The sequence below is a fragment of the Drosophila nasuta genome, chromosome 2R, assembly GCF_023558535.2.
Source record: "Drosophila nasuta strain 15112-1781.00 chromosome 2R, ASM2355853v1, whole genome shotgun sequence".
NCBI classification, from domain to species: domain Eukaryota; kingdom Metazoa; phylum Arthropoda; class Insecta; order Diptera; family Drosophilidae; genus Drosophila; species Drosophila nasuta.
The window spans coordinates 3,415,165-3,437,656 of record NC_083456.1 but is presented as its reverse complement, the minus strand read 5'-3'; the positions used below and the strand labels follow the sequence as shown (position 1 = coordinate 3,437,656).

The following is a 22,492-nucleotide window of genomic DNA, read 5'->3' as shown; positions in this document are numbered from 1 at the left end:
AAGAACCTGTCATTGTACGCAAGTATCGTACATAAGCGATAGATTGCGATGTCACGGTTTTGATATTTTTATGGTTAATAGTGACATCGGTAACACACAATCGATATGAAGTGCTCAGCCAAATAATGTTAATGGCGGAAATTCAAATGTGAAATGCAAAAATAAGTTGGATTTTCGTTTGAAATACATATATGAGAAAATATGTGTACAGTGTCCAATGGACACTACTGAGTGCACACTATTTAATGATATTAAAAGGTTCATATATGAAAAGCGAAAAGTTTTAATTGATTCAATATAAATATAACATACAATTTATGAGAAAAAAATAGTAGATCGCCAACATGGGGACTTTACAATGAGTGGATGCAACTTAATAATAACGTGCTTTGTTAGCTGTAACTTATTTTTTAGGCTTCGCCTTTGATTTAGCCGCACTTGACGCAGTGCCTGCTTTTTTGCCACCTGCTTTTGAAGTGCTGGCTTTGCTGGTGCTGCTTGCAGCTGGCTTCTTCTTAGCCTTAATAAGTCCATCCAACTCCAAATCATCTTTATCATCATCATCATCTGATGCAACCGCTTGACCACCCTCCTCATCCTCTTCGCCACCAAGCAGACCGCTTTCTTCATCACCAGCTGCTTCGGCACGCTTCCGTTTAACATTTGCCTGTGCTGAATAGGAATAAGCCATGACCTCTTTGTTGTAGGCTCGTGTGAGTGCTGCCTTCACACGGCCATCGACTGCATCCATGGGCGACTTCTTGCCCGGCCAGGCAGTAAGCTCTAGCAGCGAATCCAAATCCTCGCGCAACAAATGATAATCCTTCATCACATCTAGTGCTGCAGCGACGCCTTCTTGTCCATCTTTGGTCAGCGGACGCACAATGTTGGCCAACAAGAACGGTGCATAATCCAAACGCACCGACAGTTTTGAGCCCGAGGTGCACACTCGCGTGTGATCATGCAGCTCCTGGGCCAAGCGAGATCGCTTAGTCGTCTTGGAATTCTTGCCTAACCAGCCAGGGGAAATTGATTTGGCCAGTGAAGTGACCGCACATATATTCACCGGGTAGCACTGAGCTAAAGACGGCCTGAGTGGGCAGCAGACTCCATGCGGAATTGGCACGAATACGCTTATCCACCATGTCGCCCAGGCTGAGAGCATCCGCAGTGGCCGCCACCTTGGCCATGATGTCGTTTTTATTGCCCTGCGGCAGAACTTGCAGATAGTTTTGCTGCACAAAAAGTGGAGCCATGCTGTAGTCGTGGAAGAACAGATCACACTTATCGTAGAAGCTCATTTGTTTGTGCTCATCGGCCGTAAAAAACCTTGCGCACCACTTCCCAAGGGCCCAGTTTTAGATCTTTCGACGCCACCTGCTGGCTTGCAGTTGACATTTCTGGCAGCTTTTCGCCGGCACTCAACAGAGCCAAATGATTGATGGTCTGACGAATATCATTGTTGGTAGCTGCAATGATTTCCTCCAGCTTCGATGGCGTCATTTTGAGCTTCTCCTTGAAACAAATGCTCATGATGCGTCCCTTGATCTGTTCGATGCGAGGGCGCTGGAAACGTAAATCATAGCAATAGTTGACCAACGAACGTATCTTTGGATGATTGCGGTCGTTGCACATGCAAATAATGGGCACCGAACTCTCCTTAATCAGTGCAATGAGCTCCGCCATACCACCGCGATCCTCGTTGCCCGCCATGCCGTCTACCTCGTCCATGATCAGCACATGCTTCTTGGACACTGCTTGCGACTGTCCATTTACATAGCCATACAGTGACTTGTTGCCCAACAGACTGGCCACCTCTTCCTTAAGCAGTCGCTTGCTGCGCGTGTCCGACGCATTGAATTCGACGGCATCGAAGCCCAGCTCCTTGGTGACCAGAGTCGCCGTTGTCGTCTTACCAATGCCCGGCGGACCGGAGAGCAGGGCTGCTTTAAAGAAGCTGCCATCGTCGTTTTTGGCCCATGGATTGGGTCGTTGAGGCTTCTTCTTGCCATCGTGATTGACATACCATTTAGACAACCAGTTCATCAATCTATAAATAGATAGGATTAGATTGGAAAGACTATAATTATATGTACTTTGACTTACTTGGTGACGTTGCTGGAGGGTCCAGCTTGGCCTACAATATCCTTGATGCTGTTGGGTTTATACTTGTCCACCCAGGCCATGTTGAGGCTCTCTTCCGGCTTGACGTTATCCACGTTATTGTTGTCCTCTTTTTTGATTTTGGAGTCGGTTTCTTTGTGCTCCTGCTTCACTTTAACGCTGTGCATCTTATCCTCTTTCTTAATGCTGCTCTGCTGCAGTTTCTCTTCTTCACTATTTTGCTTCTTCACTTTCTTCTCTTCAGGTTCCTTTTTAACATTTGAAGTGCTTTTCTTTTCTTCAGGTTCCTTCTTTACTTTCAAAGTGCTGCTTTTCTCTTCAGGTTCCTTCTTTACCTTGACTTCATCTTTTTTTTCGCCAGATCGTTCCCTTATTAAATCAAATAGTCCATCTTCACTTAAGATGGTCACATTGTGTTCTTCGGCCTGTGCGAGTTTTTTGGGTCCTGCCTCCTCGCCCACAACCAAATAGTTGAGCTTCTTGCCCACCACAGTCATGACACGACCTCCAAATCCTTTAATGACCGATGCAGCTTCCTCTCGTTCCATAGATTCGAGTATGCCTGTCACTAAAAAGGTCAAACCTTTCAGGCAATCCGGGGAGCCTTTGGGTATCTCTTTGCTGCCCGGATTCAAGCAGCTGCTGCGATTCTTATACTGTTGATAGAGCACGGCAGCCATGCGCTTTCTCTCGTGCCGGTCTTCGTCTGTGAGAACACTTGTCTCCAGATCCTGCTTGGCACGTGGTGTGGCAACTTTGGGCTTCTTTGCAGAAGCACTCTTTGATTCTGGAGTTGGCTTTGGGCTGCGCTTGCGACTTGCAGGCGGACTCTGGGTTTTGGTTTCTTTTGGGGATGTTGTTTGCTCCACATCGACTTCCATGAGACTGCGATCGATGGATTCATCCTCCATTTCAACAATGCTGCGATCCTTGGGCTTGGAAGCTTCTATGCGTTTAGTTTCCCCACCAAACAAATCCGAGGGATTCACTTTCTGCAAAGGCTTCAGCTTCGACAAAGATGGTTTCTTGGCAGCAGTGTTGTTATTATCGTTGCTTGGCGATTTGATGTCCAGTGCCTTGCGTGACCTTTTCAACTCCTTGCCATGCTTGCTCACTTGCGGACTAGCGGGTATTTCATCCTCGTCGCTGGAAATAACGCGCGCTTTGCGTTTCTTGGGTGCTGGCGATGGAGACGCATCTTCATCACTGGTCTTTTTGCCGGGCAGCCTTTTGAAGAACGAGTCTATTCCCTACAAAATGGTAAAAGTGTGTGAAATTTTATATTTAAATCTGGGGCACCAATCAACTTACGCGCTGCATTGCTTAACTTAGTTTAGCATTAAAATAATGTGGAGGGAAAAATAAAGGTGGCGAATTATCGATGGCACTATTGACAGCACTATCGATATATTGATGCGTTGAAAATCGTTGTCATCGATTTTAAATTGCAATTTAACCAACCAAGCAAAGGAATTAAAAAATGTTTCGAATTATTTATAGCTTAGAAAATAGTAAGAAATGTTTGTTTTTAAGAAGAAAAATTCCTTCAACGCAACAGTTTTTTAACACATTTATAACTCCGTTCAAAGTACAGAAATTTGGGCACACTTCATATGGTATATTAGTATATTTTCAAAGTATGTGTTTATCATAGGCGCGTGTTTTTTTTTTAAATTGTTTTACGTTTTCAGCACAAAAAATACCAATATGTGTGTACACACTGTTTTGGGTTACATTTTAATGTTTATTTTATTTTAATTTTTTTCTTAAATAAAATAATGACTCTATAAAAATAATATCAAAAGTTACGATACTTGCTATGAAAATTAAAATTGTTTCCTGTCATTCTTTTTTTTTTTAATAATTTGGAAAGGAAGTTTATTGTTGGTACTTTTTGTTTTGCTTGGTAAAACAAACAGTACAGTTGGCAACTCTCAATGTATCAGCCAGCTTGCGTCACGGAGCATTTTGAAAATTTGTTTGAAATGTTGCGCGTAATAATACTGTAATTTTTAATCAGATACTATTAAGTTGGGGAAAGCAAATTGTTTATTTGAAAAAGGGTGTTTAGTATTCATTGATTTAACATGTTATTTGACACATGTCCCATCGATCTTTTGATAATGCGATCTAATCACATCATTAACGCCAACCCTCAGTCACTTTCAAACAAACATCTAACACTTGCACATTCGAATTATGCACAAGCTGTTTGTTGTATTTACAAAGTATTAGAAGTTTGCCACCCTATTCCCCTTTCCCATTTCATAGTTGTTGCTGATTACATGCGCAATTAAGGGTTGTGGGCAGGCGCCATAGCCAACCGTCTAGCGTCAACAGTCCCCTTCCCTCTATCACCGCACGCGGACCGCGTTTGTGTGGCTTGTGGCCAGTTGCACGTGTTAACTCCATCGAACTAACAACAACGCCGTCCAATGATACCCTTGGGGTTAGCTGAAAACGGTCATTACTTAACCTTGATTTTGATTAAATTGAATATAAACAAGAGCTGGGGTACCTTAAAGTTACAGGCTGGAAAAATCCAGCATTTATATCTGCAGCTTTAGGGTTAAATTGGAGAAGTTGATATTGCGGTTGTTGTTATTGCTATTGGGGAGCGTGCAACAAGTTGATAAGTTCACGCATCCACAATTGCGCATTGATTGATAAACCGCAAGGGGAGCGTGTTCAAGCATAAAAAGCCACAGCATTTTGCTGCAAGAAATAAGGAAAAATTCTAAAAAAGGGTTTCCCAATGGTAGCACTGTCATTCAGCCCCCTTTCCGTTAGTTGACTAAGTCAAATGGCAAAGTTCCCATACAGGCGTATGGATATAAATTGACTTTAACCAAATAACACTAAGCGCCATTTAAATTATGCATAAAAGGCAAAAAGTAAACACGATAAAGTGCGAGGGGGTTGTTTACCCCTGCAAATCGCTAAATCGCACTGACACGCATTTTATTAGATTTTGCATTAGATTACGTGACGTTTATTTCGGCAGAGTGATGCCAGACTGTTTAAGCTCCATGACTTGTGATAAATGCTGTGGTGTTGTTTTTGCTTTTTCCGCTAATTTGAAAATGGCGTGTGATTGCAAACACTTGTTTTACGGTTATCCCTTCCCAGCACTGACTCGATGGCTCACTCACCCCCCGCTGATGTTTGCTTTTAGCGTTTATCGATCATCAGAAATGGCTGCCTTGACCGCCCTTACCTCCTATTTCTCTATCCTATATGGCTAATCTTTTCCTCCTACTCTACTGCCTCATTAATTTGACATTTTGCGTTTGCATTTTAATGTAATGCGTTTTATTCCTCTGACTCTAATGCTTATTACAGACTTTCTCTTGCTCGCTCTTTTGCGCTCTTTAATCGTGATTAATTATTTTGACGCATTATTTTGATTTGATATTTATCAAAATGTCACGAGCTCGTATTTAGCCTTTTATTATGTTTATTTAACTGATTAATGTCCGTTGTTTGTTCCCGAATTCGACTAAGTCACTCCCACATTTAAACATTGTTTCTTTATACCCTTGAAAATATGTTTTTCACTTTAAAAATTTTCATAAATTTAATAAATGCTATGCATACTTGCCTTTTTATATGAACTACATATGTATGTATAGATTTTGCATTGAAAAATAATTTCCTACAATATATTTTTACCCAAATAATGTTTTTTTGTTAATATTATATGTTAATAGAAGGGTATACAATCTTCCGCTAGTGAAAAATACATTTTTTTCATAATGTTTGATTTAATAAACACTATAGTTGCTTTGCCTTTGGTTTTATGTTAATTTCTGGGTGTCAGCAAAGCGAGTGAAAAATTTGCTTTTCTTGTCGGGGGCAGTAACAGAAACAGCTCTGTATGTATAATTAGCAATTACTCATGACTAGTATTTAATATATTAACTAAATTTAATGCAGTGAGAGCTGAACAAACCTTCGAAAATAGCCGAATCACTGATTATTTTCCAAGGCAGTTTCTTTGTTTGGCGAGAGAAAACTTTAAAAAACTATTACTAGATTTTATAGACAAAGTAGGTCAAATGGGAAATGCGAAATGTCTGTAATGTACTTAAGAAAATAAATAAACTTGGTAAATATAAAGCTTTAAAGTCGTTTTTGAAGTTGTTTAAAGCTTCTGGGTGCAGTAACAATTTTCTGTTAAAGTTTTATTGCTGCGTCTGAAACAGAGAGTTTTAAAGGAATCCTTTTAACAGACGGGCGGAGTCAATTGCATTTTGCAGAGAAGGCTCGGATCAAGCTGCAAGCTGGAAGTTTGAAGTTGGTCGTTTTCATTGATTTCAATTTGCTTTCGTTGCTGCGCCATATTTCAATTTCTGACCGTCGAATAATTTACAACCGTAGCATGTGTCTCCAATGATGCCTCCTGGCAAACTTCTCCGCCTTCTCCGCATTTTGGCTCTAAATGTAAATGTAAATGTCTTTGTGTGTGTGTTTTGGCAGACAGAAGGTTGGGAGAACGTGTGTGGGAGAGGGGCTTGGTTCACCAGACGGACAGGACAGCTTAATTGATGAACAAAGGCGTTTGAGTCAAAGTTTTGCTTAAGCAACAGCCACAGAGGACAGAGAGAGAAAGATGCGAAGTTGTCTGAGCAGAGAGACATGAGCCAAGCGACCGAGGGCTGGATAGCAGACCGAAGGACTTGCAGAAGTCGTACAAAATATTTAACACCCGCTGCGCGTATTTATGGGAGAATGAACCTGTGTCTTCGTTGACGTCGTTGTTGTTGCTGTTACTGTTGATATCATTGCTGTTGCTCTTGCTGTTGTCTCCACCATTTTGTCTAAGACGGGCACGCGGGCAACCGACATCGTCACCCCCATCCCCATCCCCTTTCCCATCTCCAAGCTCTGTATCAGCAGCAACCTCATACTACTTGGAGTCCTCCTTGGCAGATTTGCAATTCCAATTGGCGCGACATTGTCGAAGTTGTTGTCGTTCTCGTTCTCGTTGCTGTTGCTGCCGGTGTAGTTGTTGTTGTTGTTGGCAGTGCACTCGATGATTAGTCCTCATCGCTGTTGTTGCCATCTCTTTCTAGTCTCAGTCATATCTTCATGGTATGGAAGCCTCTTCCAATGGCCGACAGTTTTGGCATTTGTTATTCGTACCTGTCCACCGTTTGTCCTGCCCATCGTTTAGCCTTATTTTTATTGCATATGCTGCGCAATTATTTGTTTTATTAACTGTTGAACATGTTCCCCTTTTTTTTTCTCTTTCATCCGCCATGTTTTTGCTGTCCCCCTCCCCACCAGCGGCCGTCTACAGCAGAGGAAAATTATAAATTGCATGTGTTATGAGAAAACGAGTTACTTCTGTGTGGCATAGCTGAGTGTCTGTGTGGAAATCCTAAATCAAATGTATTCGATAATTTGAACATGAATTGCTCAGTGTGGCTACAATTAACCTTTTAAGGTGTTTGCTTCGTTGTGTGTAAATTGAAATTGCAATTGCCTTTTTTTCATGGGAAACTAACGACAACGACCGCAGTATGTTGAGATTATTAACACGAAATACTTTTCCAAGTTGGTATACAAATTTGTCCTGCTTAACATTCATTGTGATATACTTAACAACAACTCCGTTGAGATATAATACTCTTCTACCATCTGCCCATGAGAAATGAACTAACAACTTGTTTACCGCTATATATGTATGTAACACGCTAAAGAAGGTATCTTTGTCTCTAGAGTGCCTAAATCGCTGAGACTATATAGTCATATACATATGGTGTTTCGAGGTTTTTTTACGTGCTTAATGCAATTTATACGTGTAAGAACTGTTTTCTTTTATACAAATGACAAGATTCAATGACTTGTCGTTTTCGAGTTAATAAAAAACAAGTAAAAAAGCTGTAGTCGAGTGCCTTCGACTGTGAGATTCTGCTACTCAGTTTTAATAAAAGCAAAGAAGTGCGGGTTTATTCTAAACATAAAAAAGGATCTAAAATATACCTAAAGCTATGTTACATTCCATTACATCACGAGAAACTATAGTACAAAATATACCAGATTTGCAACCAACGCCTCTAAGACCCCCAAAAGAGCAGCCCATTTTGCAATTTAAAATTATTTAGATAACTTTTATAATTTTCATTTGAAACTATGCAAAAAATTATATACACTTGGGCCTCGCTTAGCACGAACTCGGTCTTACACGGTTACAAATTTGCTGCCATCCATAACATGCTAAAAATCTCGTTCTTACACGATTTTTTGATGACGAGCCACCAAAAAAGAAAACATGTTGAAACAAACTGGCTTAAATAAATGCCACCAAATACATTTCAAACTTGATATGAATGATGATCTCCTTACTTTTTCACATTTTTAGATTTCTATAAAGTTTAACCTGATAATTAATTATATGAATCAATTTTTTTGATTTAATACCAACTTTTAATTTTGAAAATATGAATGTTATGCATTTATTAAAGGCATATGAATAATAACTTTTGGTTAATTTTGAACAAATGTATGAAACTTTAATAAAAACAGACCAAATTTGAACAATAAAACAATTTGTTTTGCTGCCAATTTTGAATTTTGCGAACGTAACCCCTTATTTTGTATTGAATCCATGTTTCGCTTAACACTATTTCGCTTAACACTAGAATTTCTAGGAACGTAACCCCCGTGTTAAGCGAGGGCCAAGTGTAATTGTTTTATACAGTCTCTGAAATCTAGGTGTTCATATGGACAAACACACGGACATACATAGCTATATAGTCTCGTCTGTTGACACTGATCTATTACACATATGTATTTTCGATCTTAACTATGTTTGTAAGGATATTACAAATATATTTATAACAAGTAAGAAAGCTACAGTCGAGTGTGCTCGACTTTGAGATACTCGCTACCCATTTTGAATAAAAACAAAATAATGCGGTATTATTTTCAAAATATACCGAAAATGCTACAAAATACTAAAAAGATACCAAATACTATATTTGGCATATCGATATAGTACCACATTCAAAATATACCATAGACATTTCAACATACCAAATTGTCAGCCAAAGCAACTAAGACCCCCAGTAAGTTGGCGTTTTTGCCCATACAAAAGTATTTCTTTAATAAATTACACAATTTTTATCTGATCGCAAATTCCTGCCGGCACAAAGTTCTAATAGCCTTCTTCCCTATGGGTAGCGGGTATAAAAACTAGCACTTTAAGGAAATATACATCAATACATCATATGACTTTCTGATCAATGGTTTTTTCAACAAAAATAATAATATTTTCATTATAATATATTTTTTTATCAATATATTCTTTAATTCCACTATTGCTTTAAATATATAAGCCTCATTGTTTATGGGTGGTTCTTCTTCACAAAATTCTGTAGGGTTCTATAAACATTATTCAAATATAGTTTATTTTAAGTTTGGAATGACTCGCTCCCTTCCCCATAAATATCCTAAATTTACAATCAGATTAAGATTTGCTCTCTTAATAGTTTATAACTTTATTTCTCTTAGTGTAAAGTAGTATAAAATGATAAACTATGATCGTAAAATACCATTTAATTTTGTCAAAAAAATTGATTAATGAAATATGTATGTTTCAATGCAACCGTGTTGCCATTAAAATTTTATAAACACAGGGCACCTCAAAGTCGACCGTTTTCGATTCGAACGTTATTAGTTTATTTAATTATAATACTTTTTCCAAGATGCTAAAAATATTTGTTGTTCATATTAATGGTATATAAAAAGTCTACTATTTCATTTCCAGTTTGATGAACTTTAGGTCCAGATATAAGTTATTTCCGTGATCGATACGTTGTGATAATGTTATTATTATGATATTCATAGGGGAGTCTTGTTACTACTCAGATTACCTGGGGAGATTCAGCTTTGAAACCACCGATTGTGTTTTAATATTTTAATTGAATCTTAAATATAAAATAGCGCATAAAATTGACGAAAGATCCACCACAGGAATCGGTTCGTTCACTAACGATTTCAGAGATACCAAATGTGCTATTCGGTATATGCTTGCGCGTATGTATCTAGGTATATTTTAAATGCCGATAAAAGCGCATGTTCGACATGCGACTAAACAAGGCACAGAACATGGCATCATTACCACCATCAGGGGGAACAGAGCGCCATGTTTGATGATTAAATCTTGAAAATGTTAATGATGATGCCGACGATGCAGCCGTTAAGGCAACAGCAACAGCATCAGTAACATCAACAGCGAGAGCAGCAGCAACTACTACAAAACTGAAGAGGAACCTTTTGGAACCCAAAGACAGGAACTGGAGATGGAGAATGCGACTGCGATTGCGACAGCGACTGAGACTGAGACATGGAAATTAGCTGACGATCGTTAAATGAGCAGCAATTTTCGGTGTCGCCAAGAAAGGATCGAAGCCAACAACGCATTGCAATGGATTGGATTGGATTGAATTCGATGTCGATGTCGATGCCGATTGGATTGGATCGGTTTTCATTTGACGCGCTCTTTCAAAACGGCGGCTGATTTGATATTGATTCGATTTCAGTCGCTTGATTAACCCGCCATCCACACGCTGTCTCTGTCACCGTCACCGCCTTTGTCTCCATCGCCGTCTCGGGTTCGACTATCAAAATACCCATTAGCAATTAAAAGGCTTATGACAAGTTGAGGGACACGCTTTGGACTCAGTGTCTGGCCTAGTGACGTTGCTGGTGCATCCGAAACTCAAAATTATGGGACATTAATTGGCTGTAGGTTATCAAAAAGAAAAAAAAAATTAACAACAGCAACAAAAACGGAATAAATGGAAACAAAAATTATGAAAAATATTATTGCATTGTCTGACTGCGAGAGGCGCAACGCGCTCATCTTTCTTATTCTTTTCAGTTATTGTTGCCGTCTTCTTTTCTTCATTTTTTGTGTTTCTTTTGTAACTGGTTTTATGTCATTTTGAACAGTTTTTTTTTGTATTTTTTCTAGTGTGTTTGTGTTTTTTTTTTGTTGGCAATCTATAGATTATATATTGGAATTATCGTTTAGACTATGGAACATGGTGTTTATAAGGCAGATAAACTATAAAATTGATAACTTAGAACTGTCGGACTGAAAAGGAACTTGGAGTAACTACAAGACTGGATTGTTTTAAAATGTGATTTGAGGACGAGTTTTACGCTATAAGGGTAGCTTCTTATATTGTAATGTGAAAGAAAAAATAAAAATAATGTACTATTGAAGCTATGCGAAAGTGTCTATGATAAAAGATTAAAGTATCAACTAGTTATTTAAGCCTATTAGTGAGACACTAAGAGCATTGTTATTCTATAGCTTATTATCAATTTGATGTGCGACATGATATTATATTATATGATAATTGGCACTTCATTGTGTTGCTTTTCTTGTGTCTACTATCAATTACTTAGCTGTTGCTGTTTGGTACTCCAACGACATGCTACTATAGCTAAACTTCAAAGCTTCAGGTCGTACTTTACGCACACTCAAGCATTGAGAAAGGCAGCCAAAACTGCGATTCAAACGTCTTGGTCTTGTGGCTGGAGTTGAAGCTGTAGCTGGAGACTTGGCTTTGACTGGATTGCATTCTCATTCTATTCGGTCTGGGGCTTCGATTGGGTCCCAAACACACATCGCTGTGTTGTCAAGTTTCTTAAGATTAATTGAACAATCAATTTAAAATTTTATAGGTTTTAAACTTTTCATTTCTCTTACACGATTTTCTGTGTCGACTTGTTCTCTTCTCTTTCTCGTTGTCTCAGTTTCTTGTTGGCTTATACATTTTTTATCTTCGGATCCGTGGAATGGTTCAACCAATTTAAAATTATGAAATAGTAGCATTAATGAACAATAAACTTTCATGTATTTTGGCGCGATGCTTTTGTTCATTAATGCTCTATAATGTCGCTGAATCCTTGCTCCAATGACAGCAGCACGGATTACTGGAACTCAGAGAAAACAATGGCATTCATTTTCGTATGTTTGTTTATAATATGTGTTTGTCGCTTAGCTTCTTCCCATATGCTGAGATACTCGTTAGTATTTGCAGTAAATTAGGAATAATGTTTTACTTGGGACAATGTTGCATTTTCTGAGTAACTTAACAAATAATGTGGCAGACTGTTTAAAAATGTTTAAGTAAATACATAAAGGCCAAACATCGAATGCAGTTCCGGGTTCTGACAGGTAACTTTTAATGCAGAGTTGGAATTTAACAATTTCCTTGACTCCAACTGCGCTAATCGGTGCAAATTCTGATTGTGATTTTCACGTTGTTCAATTTAGCAATAATATTTTGATGGCTTCTATTAAAAAACAATTAATGTTTGTATGACCCGTCATTAAAAGTTCGTTATTTTGTTATTATCCGGGTGCCATTAAATAAAAAATAAAAATTTGCTTTATATGGCAAAAATTGTGTCGACAAGTAGTAATTTGCCTTTTTTTTTATAGTCAGCATCGAAAAGTGGCCTCTAATTGACTGGACTTGCGGATTCTGTAATGCCAAACTGAAAGAGATGCTAACTGTATAATAGGAAGACAGACAGAGAAGAGTCTTATGGTTAAACTGTGCTGAAGTTTTACTACATTTTTCCAATAGCCTCAAACAACTCTTACAGTTTCTTTCATATTTAATTTATGCGCTGTTCAAAATGTTCAAATGTTCAAACGTTATTTTCTTGTTTTTTCTTCCATATTTCGACTGTGGCGCATGTGCTACGATTTGTTACAATAGAGTTCATATAATATTATGGGCTGTACAGACAATCTATGGAACTGACACAAGTCAACATTTTTACAGCTTACACACATAAAATATTTATTATTTTCATGCTTGAAAACGACTTCAAAGGGTCTGATGGAAGGCGTGCCCAAGTCTAGAAGATACAAAAAACTAGGCTATAAAAAAAGTATTCAAAATACTTCATTTTGAACGCAAGTAAAAACTCGAATTCAAAGTTGAGAAATGAATTTGGACTCAGAAGAAGAATTATATACAATGACAATATTTCTAATTCAATTACCCGAGTAGAAAATGCATTAAAAAGTTTCGCTTTTGTTTGCGATTCAATTTTCACTCATTGTCTTTGGAGTTCTCAGTCATTGAAATGCTATGCAAATTTCAGTTAAACAACATTTACATTACAATTTTCCACACTGTCACCCCATGGCTGCCCACCTAATAACCCAACTAATTAATGAAAGTAAATTAATTTATACGTAAATTGTTTTGTCTAGAAAATGTCTTTTGCCACGGTCTGACTTTGGGATCGAGTTCGTGCTCGGGTTTGAGCTTGGGTTTGAGTTCGGTCTGGAGAGTTTAGGTTGCGTTTCGGTTTCCCTTATCTATGACTTTGTTCGTCTTCGTGCATTGAATGCGTAATGAGAGTTAAGAGCAGCCAAAGTGTTTCTTCTGCTTTCCTTTTTGGGTTGAATCTCTTTCGCAGGTTTGTCAAGTGGCATTGTTGTGCTACAAGTTAATTCGCCGTGTAATTGTTGATTTGGTTCTTCAAGTCTTACTGGAACGTGGGAGCTTTGTTTATTTGAATTCAGTGAGATAACTGTCTCTTCGATGGGTATTATCGGCTTTGAGCTTTGGAGTTGACACTGCAATGCGGGAGTTTTAAATGGAAAACAATAAGAAGAAACTAAATGACACTGAATAGGATAAGCCGTAAGTTTCTATGGAATGCTTCTCACATATGTATATTTAAAAATACTTCCTGTAACTCTTATCACATTTAACAGTTATAACAGTTTATCAATTTTGTTGAAAGTCTCCAAATTAAACCTGAATGTTCGGGCTCAATTGATGCTCAATTATGTTAGCTAAATGGTAAATGCCACAAACAATATTGTGGTATGCTGTGGCAAGCTCATTAAATGGTGATTGCAGATTGTCTAGAGTTTGGTTTTGGTTTTGGCCCCATTATATTGTTAACCAGAACAAGCGCATAAAGCAATTATTTGCATACTGGAGAGCGCAAACAAAGAGCCTAAATTGCAGGCTAGGACACAGGACGCAGGACACTCGACTCGAACACTCGCACCAAATGAATGCAGGAACAGGACAATCAGGATAATAACAAGAAAGAAAAAATACTTTGAGCTTCCGAAGCTTAAATACTCTTTCTAAACTTGTTGATGAACATTATTTTAAATAATCGATAAACTTCGCTTTTTATTTGAGGCAGCTTAAGGCTTGCATAAATTGAAAGTGAATATATAAAATATTTTGAAGTCGAGATTAGAATGTCCTTTGAAAGGGTATTTGAATGAACGCATTCACCTGAATGTAGAGGGCAGATAGCTACCCAAAGCTCTCAACACCAAACACCCAGTCTACACACCCAACTCACAGGCACAGCAACAAGCACAGACGCAATCACAGTCAGAGCTGGAATGGGTGAATGCATTCATTCATTTATTCAATTGTGGCCACTTGTTAGGACAAAGCCTGGCCAAGAGCGTACAATGGCTAGCAAATTTGGCCAGCATATTAACTCATTTGTTAGGGCGCTGATTGTCGTCGTCTTCATCTTCATCATCGTCATCATCATCGTCATCGTCATAGACGACATCATCGTCGCCGATTTGTATCTCACAGATACACGGCAGCCAAGCAACCAACTGGATAGTGTCTTCGTCCTGCCAGAGTGACGGAGTGGCGCTGTCAGGCGCATTTGAAATTGGAATTTGGAATCGTGGGCGCAGCTCCATAGAAACTACTATAAGACTCAAGCTGGCGAGATGGCGGCGCGTGTTTTGTGTAACTGGCATTCGCTTTTGTGTCACATCCATGAGATACAAAAGACGTTTGTTGTTCTGTTATGATTCTTAGACGCAATTGTTACTGTTGTTATTGCTTTGGCTGTTCTTGGTTGCTGATGATTGCGCATAATTGGGTCACATGCTTGTCAGGAAAACGCGTCGAGTCGAGTCGAGTTGGGTCGGAGTCGCTCGGGTCGAGTCGACCCAAGTCGGGTCTCTTTCTGCTTTTCTGTTGGATTTCCTCGCTCCCTCGCGTCTATCTCCCCATTTGCAATTTACGGGCTTATATTTGTTTTTTTCTTGCATATAAAGGCGACCAGCAAAAGATTTTTCATTAAAACTGTCAGTTTTTCTTCCATATGTCCCTCCACTCTGCCTCTGGCCATCTCTTTCTCACGCACCCTCTATCTCGTATCTTTAAATTGCTTTCTTGCTTTCTTATTTGCTCAGCAACAGCAGCAAAAACTTTTGTCATTTATTTTACTTCGCTCGTTATTTATACTCTATCAATGCTGAAAACACATTCGCTTTGTCTGACTTAATGACAAATTATGTATACATGTCAGATGTATATTATATATATTTAACTTATCAATAATATTTAAAAGTGCTTCTGAACAGCTATTAAAAAGCTATTAAATTTGGGGAAAATTCTCATTCCTATTTTCTCTTTCGAAAAAATACGAATGAAAAGCAAATAAATAATACTTAGAAGTTGTCCAATAAACATATGTGGGAATACATATTTAATATTCTTTAAGAAGTTAATATAGAAACCCTAGCTTTACAAATTATTCTTGCATCAGTAATTGGGGTACAGTCAACTTGTTTTTGTTGGAGCTAACTCGACTGTAGCTTTTATACTTGTCTAATATATTAAATAGTACCACCTTAAATGATATAACGATAGGATTAATCTAAGTAACACTAACTTTTTACACTGAAATCTATTATAGGATAAAACAAGTAGGAAAGCTACAGTCAAGTGTGCTCGACTGTGAGATCTCCGCTACTTGTGTCCAATAAAAGCAAGACAGTGCGCTATAATTTCTAAAATAATAAATTAATAAACCGCAAAAATATTGAAATATTCTAAAGTCTATATTTTTGGTATGTTGAAATTCCAAATATATAGTGCACAATATACGAGATTGTCTGCCAAAGCAACTTAGACCCGTAGTAAGTTGTTTTTCCTCACAAAAGTACATAGTTCTTAAAAAAATTTTAAAATTTTTATCTGATTGCAATCAAATCATAAAGACTATAATTATTATTGTATGTACCAAACTTCGAGACTCTAGCTTCAAAATTACGCTTGTTTGGGCGTGGTAAAAATTTAAAACAAACCCTGGATCTGCGTGCAAGCATAGCAAGTTATATCTATAACTCTTATAGTCTCTGAGATCTACATACATATTGACGGACGGACAGAATGACAGACAGACATGGCTATATCGTCTCGGCTGTTTATGCTGATCAAGAATATTTATACTTTATGGGGTCCTTCTGCCTGTTACATACATTTCTTGCCGTCACAAAGTTAGAATACCCTTCTTCCCTATGGGTCTAAAAATATAAAATATTATTTTCTTTGCTTCTATATATGTTATTTAATTAATATTCTCCAATTTACCATAAGAAACTTTGGCTGTCTTATTGTTTTTATACCCGCTACCCATAGGGTAGAAGGGTATTATAACTTTGTGCCGACAGGAAATGTGTGGTATATATAATAATAACTATAGTAGTTATGATTCCTGAAAATTTGATTGCGATCAGATAAAAATTGTCGAAGTTATTAAAGAAATACTTTTGTATGGGCAAAAACCCCTTCTTACTAGGGGTCTGAGTTGCTTTGGCTGACAATCTGGTATATTGAGCCGTCCATGGTATATTTTGAATGCGGTACTATATCGATATACCACATATACCATTTGGTATATTTTTAGTGTATTTGCAGTATATTTGGTATATTTTGAGAATAATACCGCAAAATATATTGGCTTTAATCAAATTGGGTAGCGGGTATCTCACAGTCGAGTACACTCGACTGTAGCTTTCTTACTTGTTATTTTTATCACTATTTTCTTTCTTTTCAAAACTTTCCCGACATTCTCGAATTATTTATTGTTTAGCATTTTCTGCGGCAAGAAGGGTATCGCATTATTCGATCATAATAAAATTTGCCATATTGCTGTTTATTTTGCTTTTGCCATTTCGTGCTTCTGATTGCGTACACAATTTTTTGCCGATTTTTATTGTGCTCCTCGTCGTTTATTTTGCAGTGCATAATTTATGTCTGGTCTCTTCTACTTCTGCTTCTGCTCTTCTTCGCCATTGCCATCGCCATCGCCTGACACTGCCATCTCCTCTCATTCTCATTCTCCTTCCCATTCTCATTCTCAGTCTTGTTCTTGTTCTGGTTGTGTTCAGCTTTCGCTCGTTTCCTCTGCTCCTTAACACACTCGCTTCCCCAACGCTCTTTTGTCATCGCTGTGGCGTCGCCATTTTTTGCGGTTCCTGCGCCTGAATTAAGTCTCCACTTTGGCCAGCCTGGCCATAGCTTCTGGCTGGCTTTTGGTCCGGATTGAGTGTCCAGTGCCCGGCGGAAATGTATTTACACCAAACGTTCATAAAATGGCGGCCATAAAATAAAGTTTTAACGGATGTTTACGCAATGCGCATGAATTGTTCAATATTGACAAGACAAGAAAGCGACGATTGCTCCTCTGTGCTCTCGGTTGCCGTAGCGGTGTTTTATTTTTTTGTGGAGGGGCAATGGGGCGAGGAAACTCGGAGGGAGTTATTGAAATTTTAATGGTCCTGCTGTGTGTGTGAGTGTGTACGGAGATGTATATACACATCACCTTTTAAACAGGCAGTTGGCAATAATGGTGGACACTTTAAAGCTCTTAAGTTCTTAAAGTCCGCGAAGAGGTCATTAATTATTATACCTTGTTAAGAGCAGAAAGTCTTTAATCATGACAACGATGAGAAAGTGCATGAAATTCATGGTAGATGGAGTTGAAATTATGAAACGCTAAGCTTGCCATTAATGATGGTTTAAGATGTCTTTAAATCAAAACTTTTATTATAGTACTAATTAATATTTCCTAAAGATTTTATATTGTATATTTCAAACAGACTCTCTTTGCTCAGATCAAACCAGATACGGCTTCTTTGAAGACTACCCATGTTGAAACCACAAATCGATGCAACTTTCAAGTGCAATTGGATGTAATTATGTTAAAGGCGGGATCCCGCATCTATCAGTATTTTGCAGGCTATGTGAGTAACTTGATGCTGCTGCTCCTTGAAGGGTTCAGCTAGACGGGAACATGTGCTAATGACAACATGATTATGGGCTGCCAGATAAAGCGACAGGCGTCCAAAGCAACGTGGGTCACGAGAAAGGAGGGAGGAAAGACGAAACAACGCCCACACAGTTATGACAGTGACACTAACAGAGCAACCAGTCACAGGACGAGGGTTGCCAACAGGCTCTGCCAATGCAAAATCTTCACAAGCTAATCATTGTATGGAGATGGAGATGTCATTGCCAATTTCAGTGTCGCGACCCTTGAGCGATAGTCAACTTTACGCACAATAAATTTTTCATTCGTTGTCATTAAATCATTTCGACGGTGGCACCAAAATGAAGCTAAAAACGAAACTGAAAGAAATGTATTAAGAGGGATTGCTGAACTTATAGATGCTCCACAATAAATTGCGTTAGTATTTGGACCATACTAATAATATTGATAAATAGATCATAGATAGATAGATAGTATATGCAAGTTAGATAAATACGACAGTATCGTTACAAAATTAGAAATTTCCATGAACTTGTTTCACTCACTTTGAAAAATCATATATCATTACCTTATCTTTTTGTGGAATAATGTGAAATATGTGTGACTGTAACTATCTTATAACATAATTATTTTGGGAAGTATTCGATCTTAATGATCTCATTTTCAATACACTGTAAAGTTATTCTAATAGCTACAGGGTAAAAGAACGAAACATAATGACAAGCAACATGCTGCCAATGTCAGTGTAGACAGGAAAACGGATACGTATTGGCGCAGCAAGGAAGTTTGGCGCAATGGACGACGCCAGAAGGAGACAACGTGGCAAAAAGATAGAGACAGCTAGATTGTAAGAGAGAGAAAATGAGTCAGAGAGTGATGCCAACAAATGGGGGCACACTTTTATGTTAGCCTTAGCAGGCGAGATTGAGACGGAGATAGAGATGGAGATGGAGATAGAGATGGTACCGAAAGCCGGAAACGGATGTGGGTGAGAACAACTTTAAGACGTCTGCCAAGAATGGAGAGACACAACAACGAAACAGATGAGAAATGTCACTGAGAATGCGACAAAAGTTTGTTGGCAGCGTAAATTATGCAAAACAGAGAGAAAAAACGAAATACGAGTAAAGGAGTTTCCCATTAAAATTCATTTGCCGCATTATGATAAATGCCATTTGGGTGCATAGAGGAATCAAAATCAAAGCAAATCACTAGCAGTAGACAGGCGACTAGACCAAAAAAATTTTAATAATGAATGAAAATGCCCAAAGAGCAAACGCCCAGAACTCAAATGCAGAACACGCAGTATGTGGCAGGAGCGAAGCGATGTTGCAAGGGGTACGGCACGGGCAAGGAGGAGGATAGAAGGACACGTGGCAAAGTCATCGTCAACGACGGCACACTTCATAAATTTTGGCAGCGAGCAGTTACAGTTATGATTGCCAAAGTCAACGACAACGAACACAACAACAACAATAACAACAACGACACCAGCAGACCAAAGAACCAAACAACCTAACAGCCAACAACGAGGCGGATGTCCGCCCCGACATACATACCCTGCCCCTTTCCCATCGTACTCAGTCTGTTCTTCTACCGGACGCGCTGCAGAGAACAGGAAGCAAAGCCTTGCCAGTCAACCGCACTAGCCCAAAAGTAAATACGGAAGATTTGCACCGGGGGCAAAACTCTAAAAGCCTCAAGCAAACAAACAAATGCCAATGCGAACCCCGCCAACCCCCCGACCACCGACCACCGACACCACCCCAACAACGCCACCCTCACCTCAGCAGCAACTGGATTTAGTGGCAACAGTGTAGCTGGCGAGGATTGGTGCGGCTGCCGCAATCAAATCATCTGCCAAGTTTATGATTTATTTAACTTTTTTAATTGACTTTTTCCGAGCGATGCCAACAACAAGGAGGAGAACAACCCCCAAACAATGAGGCTGCGTGTGAAAGGATAATGCCAGGGTCTTCACTTGCAGTCGCTCCTTTCTCTAGGAAGTGCGTCATATAATATGAACGGATATCGAGGTGTGTGTGTGTGTGTCGGGTGCTGTGTGTTTGTGTATTATGTGTTGTGAGTGTGCGCGCTCACTTTTGGGGATGCTATAGGTCGTACTTATGGGTCGTGTGTTGTCTTGTGTCTATGTGTGTGTTGTGGGTGTCGACGACGCGCAATTCTTGCAAATCCGGTTGAGTCTATTTATTTGAATGCCTACTTTTTATGTTTATTCGGTTGCTTTAACATTTACGCTCCAAACAATCTTAATATTCTCATTCCAGTTCTATTTATCGCTTAAAAGTTCTTTTGATTTATGTTATGGTAATTGGGAGGGCTAAGGAGAGTGGAGAAACACACTGATTTAAGTGAAACTGTGCATTGATACAGTCGTCAGATCAAGCAATTTTAACGTAGTAGCTTACAAGGAGCTATTTCGCTAATCCCTTTGTATTATTTATTATTATTTTCATAATGTCCACGTTTAGTGAATTTCTTATATATATAATCACATCCTTATGCCTACTCTTTTCCTTTTCCTTGTATTATAAGATTTAGTGTTAAGTGAAAAGAAGTAACAAAGCTTAAAAGTAACAAAGCTTAAAATAAACTAAATAAATATAAAGCAAAAATGCTAAAAATATACCATTCAAAATATATCGGATTTCCAGCCAAAGCAACTGAGTCCCATGGTAGGTAGGGGTTTTTTTTCATACAAAAATATTTCTTTAATAGCTTCGAAAATTTTTATTTGATCGCAATCAAATTTTCAGGAATTTTAAAGACTATAATTTCTATCGTATGCACTGCTCTAATTTCAATATTATGCTTGAAATAAACTTGATCTGCCTGCAAGCAAATTATATTTCTATCTCTTATAGTCTTTGAGATCGAGATGTTCATATGGACAGACAGAACAACCGCAATCCAATCCAATGTTCATATTACTAGTTTTCTATATTTCAATATTTCCCTAATCAAAAAATTATAAATTCCTACACTCTCATCCTTCAACCCTTCATCCCTTACTACCATATTTATTTTCCATATTTCTATATATTTCTATTTGTAGTTTCTTTATTTGTACTTGAAATTCTTACATTCATATATCCATTATTATGATAAGATTCAATGATAAGTGAAAAGAATACACAAGAACCTTCTGTCTCTTGTTTCTCAGCATGAGTCGCTGTCCGATCTTTACCGTGAAGCTGGGGACTAATTTGACAGCCAACTAGCGCCAGCACCCAATAAGGAGCTAAAGAACTTTCAATTCCAGAGTCTTCGCTAAAAAAATAAACCACACACATTCAAGCTGAAAATTGAAATAAAAAGGATTAAACCAAGAGAAGTCACTTGTCAGTCGCGAGACAGAGAACTTTCAATTTCAGAGGAAGAACCGAGAGGTTCAGGTTCAGTTCGTTTGCCAAAATATAATTTATGAGCGAACAACATTTGATGTATACATTTGAAGCTTTGTTGAGACACAAAAATGATTTTGATGGACATTTAACAAAACGACACCAGATTCAATCCGCATCCAGACAGAACTGAGACTGTTGGAAGCTTCAGGTGAGACAGCGATTCGAAACTTGAATCCAAGCTCAGTTCTCTTCAACTGCAGAACCCGCAAGACAAAAACAACAACAACAACATGAGCAAAAAAGTCAACATATTTCATATTTTATTTATTATTTAGAAAGGGTTCGTTGCATAAATCAAATATGAAATGAGTACGACATAACAACACCAAAGTCAACTTAGAGTCTGGACTCTCGCAAGAGTCCAAGACTCAGTCGCAACGTCGATGTTGCCCAAGCAACCAGCATATAAACTGAACTCCAAACGGAAAAAATTAAAATAAAACAGCGCAAAAATCAGAAAAAGTTCCCACATGTTCACAATTTTTATACACATTACTTGTACCCTATGGAAACGGGCGAAAAAGTAAAAAAAAAGAGCAAAAACAAAAAAAAAAGTAAACCAAACCCACAGATTGGCAACCTTAGGCATAAAATATCATTCATTGCATATAATGCCAAGGAACTGACGCAGTTTTGATGCGCGAATTTTTGCACTGACAGAAGCTCTGACGTATATTTGATAATGAAAGGAAGTTATGCAAATATTGCTTAATAGATTGAGTTTGAATCATACAACAAATTATGAATGGTTTCTGTTTATGCACAGGAACTGTTCGTGATAAAAAAAGAGTTTGAAATCAGAAACTAGAATACTTATTCTTTTGTTAAGGAAATGACCAAAA

General features: G+C 38.2%; 1 protein-coding gene across 1 annotated transcript; it reads right to left on the bottom strand.

The window, feature by feature from the left end:
- Positions 1 to 312: 312 nt before the first annotated feature.
- On the bottom strand, positions 313 to 3,615 carry LOC132785538 (replication factor C subunit 1). Its single transcript, XM_060791683.1, is given in 5 exon segments — positions 313 to 1,024; positions 1,026 to 1,325; positions 1,327 to 2,050; positions 2,107 to 3,374; positions 3,436 to 3,615. Coding segments are annotated over 5 exon segments (2,922 nt in total). The 5' UTR covers positions 3,445 to 3,615; the 3' UTR covers positions 313 to 403.
- Between the last annotated feature and the right edge of the window lie 18,877 nt (positions 3,616 to 22,492).